General features: G+C 44.7%; 1 protein-coding gene across 4 annotated transcripts in view; it reads right to left on the reverse strand.

The window, feature by feature from the left end:
* Positions 1-18,405, reverse strand: part of LOC125742916 (myosin phosphatase Rho interacting protein) — a 50,105-nt gene that overhangs the window by 10,957 nt on the left and 20,743 nt on the right. For 3 of the 4 annotated variants that reach the window (XM_049015362.1, XM_049015361.1, XM_049015363.1), the window contains 10 exons: positions 17,011-17,479; positions 15,944-16,070; positions 13,239-13,346; positions 11,802-11,858; positions 9,641-9,709; positions 9,430-9,519; positions 8,815-8,924; positions 6,913-7,462; positions 6,673-6,810; positions 2,494-5,187 (listed from right to left, as the gene is read on the reverse strand). In XM_049015362.1, coding sequence (XP_048871319.1) covers positions 2,494-5,187; positions 6,673-6,810; positions 6,913-7,462; positions 8,815-8,924; positions 9,430-9,519; positions 9,641-9,709; positions 11,802-11,858; positions 13,239-13,346; positions 15,944-16,070; positions 17,011-17,479 — 4,412 coding nt within the window. The remainder of the gene's footprint in view (positions 1-2,493; positions 5,188-6,672; positions 6,811-6,912; positions 7,463-8,814; positions 8,925-9,429; positions 9,520-9,640; positions 9,710-11,801; positions 11,859-13,238; positions 13,347-15,943; positions 16,071-17,010; positions 17,480-18,405) is intronic. The other variant, XM_049015364.1, reaches the window with a different exon arrangement.

Raw genomic sequence — 18,405 nt, forward strand, 5'->3', positions numbered from 1 at the left:
GGGAAGAACGCAGAAGGGTGACAGCCGGAGATCAATGGTTTCGGGGGAACGGGATACTTGCTATTAGATGTACAGTATAAGTTTCCGCAAGAATGGCCTCTCCTCTGCATCACGCCAAATCCACTTCCGCTCCCTTTCAATGGTGCTAAGTTCAGCTTCCCCCCATCAACAATGCTGTCGAACATGCTCTCGACCTGACCGAACAAGCACAAGGCCATCCATTTTCACCCAGCTAAGCCCCAGAGCTGGGACAAGTACCGTGCAGTCTCAACAGCAGCTACGCAGGTCGCTTTCTGCCCCCCCATTTCAAAGGAAGCCACACCCATGTGCGTAAAGATCACATTGATCCACCCCCAACAATGACAACATTACAATTATACTCACTGTAATTTTATCTGAAAAAAGATAGTCAAAGTAAAATAAGATCTGATGGAAATATGAGAGCCTCCCATTACACTAACCCTAAAAATGATACATCACACTAATTTAGCTTGTCCAGATATGACTTTTATGCGGATCTATTAAACATGAAGGCTGGTCAGTTTTTCAAAATAACCTTACAAAAAAAAAACGCTATTTGCGTAGCTGATGAAATGCATCCAGGCATCCATTTTCCAAAAGCTTATCCTGGCAGGGTCACAGGGGGGCTGCAGCCTATCCCAGGCAGCACACAAAAGGGGACTCAAAACTGCCTTACACCCTGAACGAGATACCAGTCCCTTGTAGGACAATTGTCTGTACAGTGTGCGTGTATAATGTCGAAATGCCAGTTAGCCAACCTGCCTGTATGGTGGGAAGACACCCAGACCACATAGGGAGAACATGCAAACTTCGGATACACAGACTAGAGCCAGGATTCAAACCCCCAAACTTTGAGATGTGAGGCTCGAAAAAGGTAAGAAGGGAAGAGCTAATAATCCCAGTCCATGAGTAAGATACTGAGGTAGATTTAAATGTTCATTATGCACACTAATTTCCCACATCGCCCACTTGGGTATTAAGCAAAATACTTAAACGTAGCATAAATCTTATATTTCTGTACAGTGAAACAAACAGTATTTAAGTATACTCAAATACGCTATTATAAAATTATACTTGGAGTAAAAAAACCAGTGGGGGGGGGGGTGGGGGGGGGTGGGGCGGTGTCTACGCTTCATGAGCTTTAACTATTAATGGGGTTTTGACCGTGATTTTTTTTTATTCACCACATTTGATATCTGCTCCACCACACACTGGTTCTTTGAAATTCAAAAACAGGAAAGGCACTGAAACGCTATTGTCTTGCCACCCCCCCCCCATTCCAGGCTTTTAGATGCCAAGTTCAGTTTCTGAACTTGCCAGAAGCATAACACACATGCCGAGAAGGTATGAAGTGTTCAGTTCACAATCTGCAAGAACCTATTCATCACGCTGAACTAGACCAGAGAGCACAACAGTTAAAAACTTACTTGACTCAAATTTACTAAGCGAAGTGTGTTTCACACTAACAAGTGACAATAAAATAGTGAAGAACAAGTTGAATGTAGAGACCAGCAAAACCTGAGCTGCTTTTAGTTAGCTTTTTCTGCCATGAAGCAAGGTAGGATTATTACTGCTCACCATCAGGTTTGCATATACAAAAGGAAATGAAAGGACAAAATATATATATATATCCTGTATAAAAGCCATTACATGGACTTTAGCAAAGAAGTAAAATTATTCGCTACATTTACTTAGCATTTCACAATAAAATCAAAAGAGCTGGAAGCATTTCACACATTCTGAGAAATCTGTATATACATCTTCAGGTACTAACGTACAGGTTAGTGGCAGAGAGAATTGTTTTAGAGATTAAAGATGGAAAGCTGCAAGGATACTTAGAGTGAGAACAGCAAGAGAGAGAGACAAACCCAGTACATCTTTGTATGATTACCTTTTCTTGTTTTTCAATATTCCAAATATATACGGGGGGTATTTTCATGTTGGCTCAAGAATACTCTTATAAGAGATGCTATACAGATCACGCTGAGATGATCTGGCTTAAAAAAAGTACTGTATATTGGGGTTAACTATTCTTCAGACAGTGTAAATATATCTACTGCTGTCCTACCCATTTCACAAACATTTAATACCTCAAGGAGTTGTGCAAGAAGTTTGTCACTCTCCAATCCAAGTATAATGAAAGCTCCTAAAATATATATATATATATATGATTCTAAAATATATATATATATATATATATATATATATATATATATATCTTTTCGATTTTTCTGGGCCTTAGTGGATAGTTTTTAGAATCAGAATTACTGTATGATTGGTGAAATGGGTATCTTCGGACACAGTGAACCACGTCAAGGGCCACATGCAGATACAGGATTAAATGCCATGCAACACTTCAGAATGTTGATGACAGAAGCAGGGCTATATCAAGGATTTAAAGGTCAAGGGGTTAAGGAGAGCGAAAGAGTTACACGGCAACATCAAACAAAAGCAGACAAGGAACATGTCCACCTTCAGCTTTTCCAGGTCTTTCTCGTATTTCAATCGGAGAGACGCTGCATGACCTTCACTTTCACGCTGCTTCATTTCTTCTGTCATGACAGAGACTTGGGACTCCAGCTCCTGTATGCGCTCTTTCAGAGATGACATCGAATGTGGCTTGTCCCCATCAGCAACATCAGTACCTTGAGAAGGAATTGTGCTCCTTAGCTCGTCAATCTCCCTACTGAAGTGCTCCTCCATGCTTTTCCTCTCCGTCTCGTGCTTTTTCTTCAAGTTCTCCATACAAACAGTCAACGAGTCAATCTCCTTCACATTCTCCTCCGATCTCAGTCTGAGGGTCTCTCCTGCTCTAGCCACTTCCTGCCTCAGCTTTTCCACCTCAAGCTCATAGGCTTCCTTTAACTCCCGAAGCTCTTTCTTATGCTTGGCCACCATGTCCTGCAACTGAATGGCCTTATCCAAGGAGTCTATCGGTTCTCCTTCAATCTGGATGTGTGCAACTGGTTTGTCTGCTTCGCTCCTGGGGCTTTTGAGATCTGCCATTTCTTTCTGCATGTTTTCCAGTCTGGCTGTGAGCTCTTCTTTCTCCCTCATTAGTTCTGCACAGAGCTGACAACCCACTTCAGCATATGGTCCCTGAAGCTGCATTTCTTTCAGTTGATTCTGCTGTTGAACATCCAGTCTACTTAACAAGTAGCACGTGTGGGCCTCCATCGCAGCATCCTGAACATAACCAAACCACCCTTTCTCTTGATTCTCCAAGTCACAGAGCCTTAGTACCAATGACTGAAGCTCTTCATTTGCAGAAGCTTGAAGGGTAGAGATAATTTGGTTTAGCAAGAAAACTTTCCCCTGTAGCATCTCCATTAAGTCTTTCTTTACAAGAGTATTAGTGTCGTTATCAAGTAAGTTGCACAAATTCAGAATGCATTTATTTTCAACATCAAACTTTCCATACTTGCTACCTTCAGTCTTCTTTTCGATATTTGTAAAGTCTTTGTTAATTGTATGCAATTCGATCTTAGGCTGAGTGAAAAGTCTATTAGCTAAAAGCAACATTCTCTTTTCCACTAAAATGCGCTCTGCCACATCATGTAAAAAACTATCCGCAAACTCAGATTCACTGGACTGAGCTGAGATAAGCAACATATTCAACAGCCTTCCCCAGAACTCTGCTTCTAGCAGGATCTTTCTTGTCATGGCCTCTTTTGTTTCTGCAAGCTGCTCATCGGAAGGCGCATGAATAGACACACTACTCATTAACTCATTCAGAACTGCCCCAACATTCACATCTATCTTTCCTAGTACTTCTGATACTTTACTAAGGACTTCTGACTTCATCTTCATCTCCTCTATGACTTGCTGCACATTTTTTTCACGAGAAACAAGTCTGTCAAAGACTATGTCTTCACACCCATGACCTACACTCTCCCGGGCGCCATCGGACTTCCTCACTACCTTCCCCATATCTTTCAGCACACTAATATCACCCTGGACACCTAAAAACCGCTGATGATGCACTTGTCCTCTCAGTTCAGCATTCTGGGCCAAAAGATCGTGACATGACTGCTCAGCAGTGTGAAGCTTCTTCTCTAACCCTGAAAGCTGTGCCTCTGTTGTCTCTAGCCGATGACAGAGCTGAGCTTTCTCTTCAAGGAGCAACTCACGGTCGTTTTCTTTCCCCATCTGGAAGCCCAGACCACTCAATGTGGCTTCCTTGAGGTGCAGCTTCCGTTCCGTCTCTTTCAAATTATTTCCTAGGACATCTAATTTTACTAGAGTCTCCTGAAGCTTTTGAGACTTTTTGCTGAGCTCGCTCTCAAAAATCTCACGATCAACAGAGTTGGTCTCCTTCTCCGCAAGCTGGGCTTTTACTTGGTTTAGTTTCTCCAGCACCAGCAGATGTTCTTGTCCACCTTGCTGGTTTAAGAGTTTCTCCTTCAGCCTTTCTATTTCCCTGTCAGCCTCAGTGAGCTGGTTCATTATCTCCTGATACCGCTGGTTCAGCCCTTCATTCTCACTAGTGAGCAACTCTACCTTCTGGGATAGCGTTCTCACAGTCATCTCTGTTTCAGAGTGTTCTTCGATCTTGCATAATGGTCCATAAGGACCCTTCAGGTTCTCCATATTTTGCCGCTGTGCCCTTTCAAGCATGCCTTCCATAAGGCGTATATCATAATCACACACAGTATCACATGTCCTTGAAAGGTTCCTCCTCAATGACTCATTCTCTAACTCTTGTTTATATTTCAGGTTTTCTGACACTTTTTGACGACCGATCTTTTCACCAGAATTGTTCTGCTCTTTGCTCTCCATTTTTTGAAGGAAATCTTCATGACAGACCTTACTATGGGAGGCCAGCAACTGCACCAAGCCCTTCAAAGTCAAAGGGCTGCCAGAGATCAGGTCCTCTAGCTCTTGTAGTGTTCCCACATTATCCTGCAGCGAAATGCTGATTGTCTTGGCATGGATGGATTCAGAATGAGGCTGTGAGATGGCTGAGCTTTGAGGTTCCCTCATGGAAAGGGGTGAAATAGAAAGGCCAAGCTGAGCCTGCATGCTGCGTTTTTTCAGTTCTTGCTGATGTAGGAGCTCTTTAGTTTCTTGGTACTTCTTTTTTAAGGACTGAGCTTGAGAACTAACCAGTTCTTCTCTCTTCATCTGGGACTCAAGTTCAGCCTCCAGACCCAAAGGAGGCTCCAGCTTGGAAAAGGGGACCAAATAGTTGGTTAACATTCAGTAGAGTTTGGGGGGGGGAAAACGCACTGTATTGTAGATTACTTTTCTAGTGTCCTCCTACTCCCATTGATGCAATGCAACAATAAATAAATTACAATTCTTTGGCTCATATCAAAAGGTCTGAAATGGTAATCTTAAAAGTAAAAAAAAAATGCAATGTTTCCAGCTTCAGGAAAAGAGGTAAAAATTTAGAGCACTGGAAAAAAGGCACGTAAAGGCTGAAGTTAGTAAATCACAACAGAGCATGCGGATTAAATGGTTAAGAGTTATAACATGGTGTAAGAAATGCAAAATTAGTACCAAGTAGTTTACTTGTAGATGGGTAGTACAATATATGGAGGTAGACTCTGCTCTGTTCTTTCCACATTTCACCAAAAAGTAGAAAAATCTTATTTTCTTGTTTCAATGAAAACGCAACGATTCCTCACTGATTTCTCTCATTAGGGACCTATTTTAAGCAGAACAAATGGTTTGTGTGCATAACTTAAAACATGGATGAATGTGATTACAAATGCATGGTTCTGTTTTTGATGATATTTTCAATTAACTTTGTGCAAGCAACCAATTTAATTTCTCTGAGCAATTCAGTGAAGCACATAAATTCAAAGTTTTAAAACCATCTCTTCCACAGAATGATATAATTCAGCTAATTAATAATACAAATACAGCTTTCAACCCATATGACGTTTTTGTAACCAAAAAGGGGGGGGGGGGGGGACTTAATCGATACTGTGCTACACTGGTCTTTAAAACACACTTCATACATGGATCACTGAAAGAAAGGTATGTAATTTACAGTGTATTTAACCCATCCGGTACTACCTATTTTCACATGCAGTCTTTCAATTTCAGAAATTACTCAACAGCAGATAGCAACAACCCTCCCCAGAACACCCTCTACTCGGTGTGTTATGGGACGGTTGACAAAAGGTTAAAAGGAGTTATTTATGGTCTTCAGTTTGTTAATAAAACATGAACATTACGGCAGCATGCAAATCCCTATATCATATCCATATATTTACACCATTTGCTTTGACATTTAAGCCATCCAAACAGCGCAGTTGCCAGGTAACCATGCTTTCAGCTTCGGCCAGTTACGCTTCATATCCATTACATACTCATGTTAACAAATGTACATTAAGTGTACATTTTCAAGGAGCTAACATGACTTGCTCATCATAACTAACACAGAAAGAGGAGAACAAGTAGATGCCAAAATGTATTTAAAAAAAAAATAAATCCTTTTTCTTAACATGCAATTTACTCATGCAAACCATTTATTTAACTGGTTTGTAGTTTCAATGATAAGATGGTCAGTCTGTTTACCTCAAACCAAATCAAACATGCAAAGACTGTTTAATGAAAGGAATGCCACCCAGGCCCAAAGATGAGACCAATCTCTGCATCAGTAGGACAGGAACGGTGACAGACCGATCCTTCATGACTTACAGGCGAGACATAGCCGGCTCGAATCTGATTCTCACGCTCCAGGGCGGTTTTCAGCTGGACCTCCAGCTCCAGCTTCTGGTGGTTGGATTCGAGCAGCTGCTGTTGACAGTTGTCCAACTGCCGTTTCAGATCTTCTACCTGCCACCGAACATGAGTAAAACACGGTCAGGAAGAAAAATTACAAACATCGCGACCGCGACACTGGCAGGTTATTTTTATTGTGAGTTATTTATCGCTCACCCCTTTCTTGTAGCTTTCCAGAAGCTTCTCAAGCTCGCCGTCATCTCGAGACGACGTGGACATGGACAGGGGTACCCTATGCTCTTCCCGAATGGGTGTCCGTTCCACCTGCTGCCACCGCTGTTCAATCTCGTCCTGCATCTTCTGCTGTCGCTCCAACAAGGGTGTGACCAAGTCCCCGGTGCTGCCGGCGCTCTCAAAGTCCATCCTGGTGGTGTCAGTAGGGCCGGGTTCTGGCGGGGAGCTTGTCACCGACTCGTACCTCTTCCTGCGCTCCTCGCGCCTCCGGTTGCGCTCTAGGTCTCCGAGTTCGGCCTGCATGGCGTCTGCCTGCCGCACTCGTTGCTGGGCCAGCGCCTGGGCGATGGGGCGGAACTCAGCCCAGTCAAACGTTTTGGAGCGGCCTTCCCGCCGACGCTCCCGCACACGGCTCCTTTTGAAGCCCGGCTCCCGGTCGACAGATGAGGCCTCAGACGAGGGGGAATCCCGCGTCACGTCGGGCTTCGGCAGGGATTCCAGAGGGCCGCATGGCCCGTGATCGTCCGTCAGGCTGGTTGAAAGCACACAGACATATATCTAAAGAAACGCAGCCCGGGGATAGAATGCATATACATATCCTTCACAGGTTTCCCTTTCTATCCGCAAGTAGAGCGTTCCTACGAAACCTTTCGTAAACAAAAATAGCGGAAAGCGAAGAAGCAATAACCATCAATTTATATGGAAAAATTTCTATCGTCTCCAGACCAAAAAAAATTGTCTACCAAATAATACATAAACCCTGAAGTAACATATAGTAAAAGCAGGAATTATATGCTATACTGCCGATATAAAGAATATAAATAATGCATGCGCCATGTAGTTTCACTTACCAGGATCTTTAGTCATATATCCCTGTCATTAAGCGATGGGTTTTAAGAAATGTGTTATTAGACGATTTTGCCGTTACAAGAACATCAGAGTGTACTTATACAAACCTAGATGGTATAGCCTACTACACGGCAAGGCTACTGTATAGCCTAAAAACAATAAAAAGTACGGTACAGTAAATACAAAAACCAGTTAGATAATGGTTCATCACTATCAAGTATTATGTACTGTACATAGGTATGTGCTGTACTTTTAGGAATTTTTCAGCTATAAATTTTGGGGACCACTGTTGGTTTTGCAGTCTGTCGACCATAACATCTTTATGCAGTGAATGACTGTATATCTGTAATTTGCTTGCTGATAAATGCTAAACGCTATTGTCACTTTTCTCCATTTTTTGTGAAAGTGGAAAATCACTTCGGATTTCTTTTGGTTACAAAAAAATCAGGTGCTGATGTAGTTTTTTCGTAAAAGTGAACTGATGTAAAGCAAATGTTCATGAAGTAGGGGATACGTGTATCAATGTTTTTCAACCTAGTCTTCGGGGAAGCCCAGATGAGTCCACGATTACAGCCCCTCCCAGCTCCCTGCCAAACAGACCTCATTTATGCTGCCTTGGAGCTGGAGGGGTAGCAAAAATGTGGACTGTGTGGGGGGTCCCCAGTGGAGAAAAATTGCTGTATATGATAAATGCACCAGTAACATATAGCAGTCTCTCCAGACCCAAATGGTGCCATTTTGTAATCCACTGTCATGTTCACACTTGTCTTTATTACTATACTGTCACATCTCTGCACAACCATCTGCATGTTGCACCTGTACATATCAGAGCAGTGCACTGTCGTCATTTGTGCAACTGTTTTGTCTTACTGCTGTCGTTCTGTGAAGCTTTGCAGTCCTGTTTTATGTAACGCCACGTTGAAATGCTGCTTCGTTTCACTGTGTACTGTACCAACTGTATTTGGCGGGAGGGACAATAAAAAGCCACTTGACATGAAATACATGGTATATAAAGCATTACAGCAGTAAACTGACCTGGCCACATCAGGAGCAGTGGACGGCTGCACGTTCTTCATCACGGCCTGTATCCAGTTACGCCGTATGCCTGCCGTCATGGCGGACAGCGTGTAAACCGCTTCTTCCGTCTGACGCCACCCGACGAAGGCAGGGGAAACAAACCAAAAAAAATACATGCGAGGTACAGATTTTAAACTAATACCATATAAGCTTAAGGAGATTTTACTTTAGTTAACATTGTGTGAATTGAAATTGTTTAAAAAAAAAAAAAAGTACATAATTATGCCATTTTCATTTTACTTTTCAAAGAGAAATAATGGAGAATTAGAACCAACTCTTGCATAAACATAGAACCACATGATTACAGTAAAATAGGTGGTGAATTTTCAATGCCTTTCAAACATTAATAATACTGTCTGTAAATGCAGATAAACATGCGCCGGATGTTATACTGTCCTTGTAATGTGTTTGAATGCCTTAAATAAGGGAGGACTAACGGGAAATAACACTTCCCCTGGCAAGGTTTTCTCCACTTGCTTGCCATAGGCCACTGCCATATGCTAAAGTCAGATACACTGTTATGATTTATATAAGGTGTAATGAAAAAAAAAAAACAGAACTATTTCTTCTTACATGTATCTGGAAGCCATAATTCCTCTGAACCTGGTATTCAGTAACATTAAAACAAGTAGCCAAGTCTATTTCCCCATCCAGATCAGAGGCCTGTAAAAACAAAACAAAGAAAATGCATGAGGAATGCCATACTGTGTGCACACATGCATGTCAGGCGGCGTGCCAACACAGCAGCACATAAACACAGTAATTAGGAAGGAATGGTAATCACCTCCTCTGCAATGGAATCCTTGTAATATCGAAGGCTGTGATCAGTGAGGACGAACCAATACTTCTTCCACTTGTGAGAGGGAAAGAGAGACAGGAAAAAAATTTTAAATGCCAGTAACGTTACACAACGATTTCAAAATGAATGTAAGTTGGGGGAAGCAAGGGCAGAGACAAAAAAGCCTTATGAAGCAGCAACGTCGGCGATTATAGGTGCAGTTCTGTATGTCTTAATTAGCCTTTGCCACTACACCACCTGCAGTCCACTGCATAGTATGATCTGAGCACATAATAATGGAGAACGTCAGGAGAGCCTGCAGAACTGGCTAGACAGCTGAGGCTGGAAGAGCACGGCGGCAGGACTGTACCTAAACATGCTGTGGCATGGGGATCCTTCTAGAGGTTCATTTTGCCCCATTGTACCCAAAGCATTTTAAGGACGGAACTGTCAGAAATGGAGGGGGAGCTTTGCGAGAAACAGATGCGATTTTTGTCCTCTAACAAATGCCCACAGTATGACGCAGAAGATATTTTGCGTTAAATGAGTAAAAGGACAAACGTCATGAAAAATGCGTGACGTCTGAGAAATGCCACAGCCACCAAACAAATCACCTGTATCGCGGCTTTTCAAAAACAAAACTATACAAAAATGTAGAAAGCGAACCGTCCCCCTGACCCTGATCTGCCGGCTGGGTGGATGTCAGCACACCTGATCTGATCTAGGCCATGACGGAATGGGAGGTCATGTTCCTTGACTCGATAAAAGAGATATGAAAGAAAAAGGCACTGAAAATGTCAGTGGCATCTCCCTTTGACCCTCAAGCATTGAGCCCTTGGCATCAAAGCAGGACGTTTGGCTTTAAAGCCCTGAAGCGCACACTATGCACATAAGAAAAGCTCAGATGGCCACACCACAAAGGACCCCCCCCCCCCCGGGGCCTCCCAGCCCAAACATCCCCATTTCCACTACATGCAGGATATATGTCAGCCTGACTCTCACTTTACAAACCTCAATTAAAGCTTCAGTATGTATTAATAAATGAAATAGGCAGACAAGTATAACTCTATTACATACATAGATGCTCTATTTTCATTAATTCGTGCCATAGCTTCAGGATGCAATGTATTATAAATCACATTAAGTGTGTCAGGATTGGGTTTAAAAAATCCAGTTTTTATACTGTATGAAATCCAAGAACCTTTCTAAAAAGCAAATAAAAAACGAGAGTACTTTTTAATGCATCGATTTCCTACACTAAAATACCTAAATGAAACATTTTGAAAATGGCTGTTTGTGCTTCTGTCAGCTAAAATAAATGACTGCTTAATTCCTTTATTTGGCTTTCATTTCCAAATGTTAACTGTCCCTGAGCCACATCATGTAGTCACCATGCAGAGGCTGCTGTTCTTGCAACCGAGGAGGTGGAAAGCAGCCTTCAAGTGTCTTGAAGCAATAACAGAAATGGCATTTTTAATGGTCTTAAAGACAACAGACAACTCATAACCCTGCTAACTAGAGTTTGTGCAGATGTGCAATGGAGGGTCAGGGCTGCAGTGCACACAACAGCAGTTTGCTCATGAGGAAACATTTCCTTAATAGCAAGCTGACAGGCTCTGAGAAGGCGACCAAAAGGTCTTTCACGACGTCATTCAGTGCCCATCACTCATTTCAGTGTGAGCAGCTCTTTCGTAAGATACACACAGTGCAAAGTGTGTCGATTTTACAAGCCTTGTGGAGCACGCCAAAGTACACAGAGATTGTTCATTAAACAAAATCAGACATGGTATTAACAAATGTGCTGCATTTAGGATGAAATCCTGTACATTGTAATTTTAATGATAAATATCTAATTATGTTCGCAGCTAGTTACAAATGATGCAATCGCATGCATTGCAACATTGTTTGGGAAAACTGTGTAGACTGCCACAGGGATGCACGGATATGAAACTCCACCCTGAGATTACACAAAGACTGCCACGGACTACGGGCCACAAAAGAGCAGTAAAACCATTTACTGCTTCATCGATGAGGATGATGGGATTTCACAAGTCTTTTAAAATGTGCCACTAAAATATTCTTCATTTTCACCATTGGGAATCATACAGGAAAAATGTTACTGAAATGGATCTTTCAGCATTTCGCAGGTGCCCTTGCTGCAACCTACCTGCCCCTGCTCATCAAGTTTCACCATCCAGCCTTTTTTGAAATTCAGTAAGTCTGGCTGAAAAGGGGGAAAAAAAAACAAGATGAGAAACTGGTCCATCCAAATTATTTAGGTTACAGGTTATATCAAGTCATGTCTTTATCCTGATACCTCACACCATTCAGCAGTTCTGTTTAATCACAAAGGGAAAAAACTCGTCATGCCACATTAGGCACACGTACGAACGCTGGCAAACTTGCACACCGAGCTGTAACATTCGCATCTTCATTAGCACCCTGCTGCTACAACAGACAAATTACAACAAACTTAAACAGTACCACCTTCAGGACAAAAAAAAAAAAGTTAATCACACTTCCGCAACTTTGTTTATGTCATAAGTTAAATATGCATAAGTGACAAGTTAAAACAGTGACTTCTCTGCATCTTAGAAAACTGGAGCCAAGTGCTTAACATCCTGGTTCTAGCGTGGTCCACACTGTGGGGTCATCAGTCACAACTCAGGCATTTGCTTTGAGGTGCCCTGGAGATGCTGCTGTGAGACAAACGTGACCGTACACGCAAGTGGAGACGCACGTGGGCACACACAGACACACAAATGCCGGTAAAACCGTGGAGTAGTGAAACCACAGGCAGGACAAGGATGACATGAGGATGACCTGGGTAGCGGACGAGGGGTGTGTGACACCCCCAGCACCGTGGAGGCTGTACACAGGACGTCCACGCTCTCACAGAGTGAACAGATGCCACAGGAATGCACAAGTAGGGTGAGAGGAGGATTAGTCTTGGAGAAAATAAAAGACAGACAACTTTCTGAACTCTTTTGAAGACTACAAGCAAGACAATTAAGGTCTTTTGGCAGTTTAATCTAGCGCTGACCTACTTTCGATGCACACAGAGTCGTACTGTTCTAAACAGACTGGAAGTCTTCAGCAATTGCCGTTACTTAGGAGAACCCTGGACATGAAGCCATGTGACTGTTAGCATGGTGCTGCTACAGGAAAGAAGCTCAGGAAGAACCACCAGGTCCCCTGGGATGGTCAAGTCTTTGCGAGACCAGTTTCTGTAGCTTAATGCTGCCGCTGCCTTTCACCCAAATAAATGAAAGAAAATGATGCCTCGCTCGAGGTGTTCGTGGTCTTTGATTAGCTGAGCTAGTTTGTTTCATAGCTTGTTCACAAACAGCTCTTAATCCTTCCTCCAAAAGGGGAAAATATGTCGACCTCAATTTTCCACACAGTTTTAATAGATTGTTAAGATGGAGACAAAGGCAACGTCAGTCTGCTGAAAAGACCCATCTTGTGAGTTATACCTGTATAAACAAGGGTTTATGTTTGGTGGCCAAATGTAAAGAGTTGCATTCATTTAATTCAAAAGGACAATGACAGAGTGCCTTGATTTTGAACTGAAATTACAAAGATGCAAGTAAAGAGCACTTACAGTCATGACAGATTCGGTAGTCCGTCGGTCAAGGGACTTGGCTCTCCTGAGAGGTGGGATGGTCGAGCGGGTAAAATCTAGGCCTTGCGGCAAGTCAAGTCTGTCCTCCTGAAACACAAAGACGTGCGCGCATGTGACCAAGCTCCAGCTCCTGTGTCAGCTCCCGCAAGCGTCAACATGCCGGTAATGGAGGGTAAGGCCTCTTCCACCGTTATTATAGAAGCAAAAACATTACAGCCCAAACAGCCGGGAAAGCAGTGAGGAGGATTTGTACAGGATTACCTTCCTGAGTCAACAATGCAAAAACAGGTTATGGGGTTCTACACGTTTCAGCGACCCAATGGGGCCGATCTGAGCCCTTGCTATGAACACACAGCTGCTCTTTCACCGGAGGGGGAACAGAACAGCTACCTGACATTTCCAGGAAATGGAGGAAACGGGTTTGTCTTTGTGTCCATGACCCCCTGATGACCAGAGCAGGGATATCTGCCAGTCAATGGCAAAGAACCTCGAGGCGCTCTTCCCTAAAGTGAATTTACCTCTTTCCTACAGATCCTTGACACTTCCAGCGCATTTCTGAAACTGTTCTCCTAAAACGACAGTCCAGGTCAGCTCTAAAAAAGACCGAACACGGTACATGAGGCACTTGTCAAACCCCTCTGGCTGACGTGAACACAGAAATGTTTTTGAGAGACAGATTTATGTCGAATCCATGGGCCGGCTTGTGTCAGAGACCTAAAGCCCATCTGCCCCTTATGAAGAAGCACCCCCCCCCAACCTTCAGTCCCCGCGCATCACAAGAGGCTCCTCACTTCCCCTGCACAGTGAGACTCATGTTACGCTGCAGCTCTCCTGCACTCTGCCAGGTCGACTCACAAGCATAATAGGCTCTTTCTTCAACCCCGCAAAAGGAGAAATATGGATTTTGAGGGCGACGGCAAGCCGAAAGGGACACACAGAGTGCAGCCTAGCAGGCCACCCTGGGGTCCACGGCCAGCAGCACCGCGTCACCTCCCTGCTCCGCTGCCTTCCCTTTTTTTTTAAGCCATGCAGTCAAAATAAACTGAAGAGACCCGTGAGCCTCAGGGGCCATGCGTGACCTTTGTTTTCCCGCCACCAAGAGCGGGGCTCCAAGCCAAAGGAAACAACGCAGTAGGACAGATAACATCTTTTAGAAAATGTCATGAGAACTGTCTTGAGGTGCCTTGTGCTGAACCGCACTTAAAACGAATAAAGTACTTTGTTTTTTAGACTTGTATTAATGTACGAGTCTACCCTCTCTTTGAACCGTTTAGGCACAGGGAGGCGGCCAGAAGATCCGGAAATTTCCATCCAGGGCAGCACTGTCGTGTCGCCCAAACCCGGGCCAAAGTGAGGTCCTGACACAGAAAACGGGCCTGGGAGTCGGACATGGACTCCGACACGAAAGGCCTGTTATTTTGGCTCCTGAGGAAGTGCTTTCCCCAGGATGGGGTGGGAAGGGGAAGTGGAATCATCTGGGGAATCCAGCTGCCGAATGGACAAATGGAAATGAATTCAGCACACACCTCCAACCTCCGCCAAACAAAAGCACTTGCCAGAAGCCTCGATATTTAAGGCCTGGACTATGATTCCTGCAGTGCAATTCATTTCTATCAGGGGGTTTAAATTTGAACCGCAGTAAACGCCAAAGGTGAGGGATCAAATGTGGCTGTGCCACTGAAGACATTGCAGCAGTGGCATCTGCTAATAGCTGCATCTGATACACATTCAGCTGCCACGGTATTATAGGACACCTATCTATACTGGATAAGGCCATATACTACTGGGAAGGGCCTACTTTTATTTTGAGAATCACTTCAGGGGTAGATGAGTCGTACATTCAGAGAAGCCACTCTACAAGCCAGTGTCGTGATCAGCAGCTACCGAACCACCACTGAATTATTTCTATTATTTACTTAAGTTTTGTTGTCGATGGAAGCCTCGAATCATGATATCACATATTCAAAATAATAAACTGTATGCCATTAATAAAACAGTGCTGAATACTTTTTCTAGTTCGGCATATCAGAAAACCCAGCAGCCGCTGAATGTCAATCACCGACATCATAAATCACGCAGTATTTCAAATTATGCTTAATTACAAATAGCTGTAACTTTCATCTTTATGCCAAACGGGGCTTTTCAAACAGGCCGTGCCATTTGTACTTGTGTGTGGTACACGGCGACTGGCGGCCGATTCCAATGAACATGTCGGCTCTCACACCGAGCACGTTTCCCATGATCCGACGATTCTGGTCACCTAAAGAGGTCTTCCTCTGCTATTACAGATGCGGCGCTTTAGCGCTCAGGCACTCAGCAATGATTCATGTTTGTTTAAGAACAACGTGCTCCTGGCATAAAGGTGAAAGCTGGCTGTCTCCCATGCCAGGCAGCGGGTCAGTCCCAGAGTATGGAAATAATCCCCCATCTCTGTGAGCTTCCCAGCTGCATCCCATCGCTGCACACAACCTATAGAAAACAGCAGCTCCGTCTCACAAACCCATCGCAGGTGTCTCAGTTCTTTGCTGGAGTTGGCATGGGAACTAGCCGTTGATAGAGAACTATTATGGGATTAGCTGGCCTGCAAAAATGGGGAGGTGGTGGTGGGGGGCTTCATAAAGACGAACTGAGAAGGAAAACAGAGGTGAGGGACGCATGGCACAGCGGGCGCCGTGGGGACGTACCTCCCTCTGAAAGCGGCGGGTCTGGCTGCGGCCCTGCCTCGGGGCACCACGCCCACCCTCCTCCACCTCCATCTTCTCAGCATTCTCCAGCTCCAGGGCCTCCAGCTTCTCTATCACGTTTGAGCGACTAAAAAAAACAATAAAATATATATATAAAAAAAAACATTCCCTACCAATTAATCACTGGTAAAACTGACCTTGCACAGAAAAGACTATCAATTAAGGGCAACTGACAAAGACAATATGCAGCATATACTCCTATACAACTAGGCTGATGTTACTGTATTAATGCAAAGCAATTAGGTTACATTTTGTAAACGCAGAAATATCTATTAAATACGGCATTCATTATATTTATCTGCCTGGACGGTTGCGGTTAGGCATCGCATGAAACTCTGCACTGGGAACGAGACAAACGGAGCCCTTCTTTGATGATCACTTTTCCCTCGTTTTTGGTGAAAAGAAGAATTTAGAACAGTGGGAGCCAGCTGGAAATATTAAGTGGTTCTTTTTGAATTTTGCCCTTATATGGGGAACTTGCGGCAGTGGCTGTCCTCCTTAAAAGGCCAGCGAGAGGCCGAGTGAGGTATTTCTGTCACATGACGACTTGCTGCTCCTACAAGCCGCTGGGGCACCGGACTGCTAAACGAACACAAATCAAGTCGTTACAAACAAAACCCACTTACGGTCACAGCTGAAGGAATTTGCCGTTTGGATGCATCACAGGAAAGGGAGAAAGCCCCCCCCCCCCCCTCACCTCACCCCCCAGACTGGCTCGACCATGACGTCCCTTCATTATACCTTTCAGCTTATGCAGGAGATGGCAGCCAAAACACCAAGGAGAATTTTAGCAAACTTACCAAAGCAATAATTACTAATCGAGAAAATATCTTGCTGGAAAACAAACCACACTCACGCAACACATAAACCATACACATTCTGTTGCCGTTGATGAAGTCATTAAACCACCGTGTAACTTTCAGTAACCGGCTTTATTCGAGCTTCTTGTAGCTTATGAGGTTGGCATGCTGCACCTTCAGGCCATACAGCACCCCCTTGGAGCTCACCTCCTCTCTGGACTGCGGAGTCTCTGTACGGCCTTCCTGTCAGGGCTGCGTTCCCGTCCGCGTTTCTCCGCCTTGCGGGCTTCTGCCTCATGCCGACGAGAGCGCGGCACATCATAGGAGCTTGGCGCGCGCAGCCCGCGGCCTGGCGATTCGGCCGGGTGGCTGTCGCCGCTGGCCGCGGTGCTGCCACTGGTGTCCGAGTCCAGCGAGCTCATGGAGCCGCTCATGTGGGAGCCGTTGGAGAGCAGGCTGGTGCCTGAAGGGAAGGGGTCACTCGGGGCTGGGGACAGACACCGCGGCACACCCCCCAGCTCGCCGCTGTTCCGGCTGGATGTGCTTCCTGTCGGGGACAGGACGTCCAAGGGGGGTTGTGGAGGGGGTGCGTGGAATGCGAGTCCCGCTCGGTCCACTTCGTCGCCATTGACAGAGCCTTGGTCAGAGATCAGGTCCAAAGGCGCCACCTCAGCACCTGTCGGGAGGAGAAACGGGCGAATGAAGGGGCACGAAACGACATCACACAACAAGGCCTGTATCCTAAACTCAAATCCACATGAGTATAAAGACTCATCCTCCATACAGATTCTGTGTCCATTTACAAGAATCATGGACCAGCCCAAATAACCGGCATAGCTCTCTGAGTCAGTGGCCCCCAGCACTGCCGAGTGGCAAACCTTCTGGGGCACAGATGAACTCCACCAAGGCAAACAAGTCCACGAACACACATTTGCAAACATTTTCCCGCTACAGTGCCGCACGGCCCGTAACTCCTGGGTGTAACTGGCGAGTACATAGAGACCTTGCACTAATCGCAAATGATTAAACTGTCCGAGTATTCAGCCGGTGCTGAAGCCAACCAACTGCAGACATGCAAAAGGCAGACTATTTGAAGTAATAAGCATTTGGGAGGGAGCGTCGGCTTTACGCTGTACTACCAATTTGGGTAAAGCTGTCCTGAATACTGGCCTATTTAAGCTTCTCTTAGCCCAGGGCCCACCACTGCCATCACACAGCAGAGCACTCCGACCCAAAACAGCGGCTTCCTGGCACCTGAGCAGGCATTCGATGCTCAAACTGGTCCTGACATATACCATGAAGTGCTTCCATGCGACAAATCCGCACTTTAAATGTCAGGTTTAAAGGCCGATCCTGAAGGTGGAACAGACACCTGCCAAGCACGACTCCCCCAGTGATGGGGAACGGCTGTTTTGGGCTGAGTGCTCCGCAGGCCATTTGCACGCTCGGCTTTTTTTAAAACCATGCATCCTGAACCGTGGAATTGGTGGAGCGGCTGGAACAAAGCGCTGTTTGTGATTGAGGGAACACCCTTTTCATAAAAAAAAGAAAGAAATAAAAAAACAAATAAAAAGACGAGAGTTAAAATTGTCTTGTGTGATG

The sequence above is a fragment of the Brienomyrus brachyistius genome, chromosome 5 (genome assembly GCF_023856365.1).
Source record: "Brienomyrus brachyistius isolate T26 chromosome 5, BBRACH_0.4, whole genome shotgun sequence".
Taxonomy (NCBI): Eukaryota; Metazoa; Chordata; class Actinopteri; order Osteoglossiformes; family Mormyridae; genus Brienomyrus; species Brienomyrus brachyistius.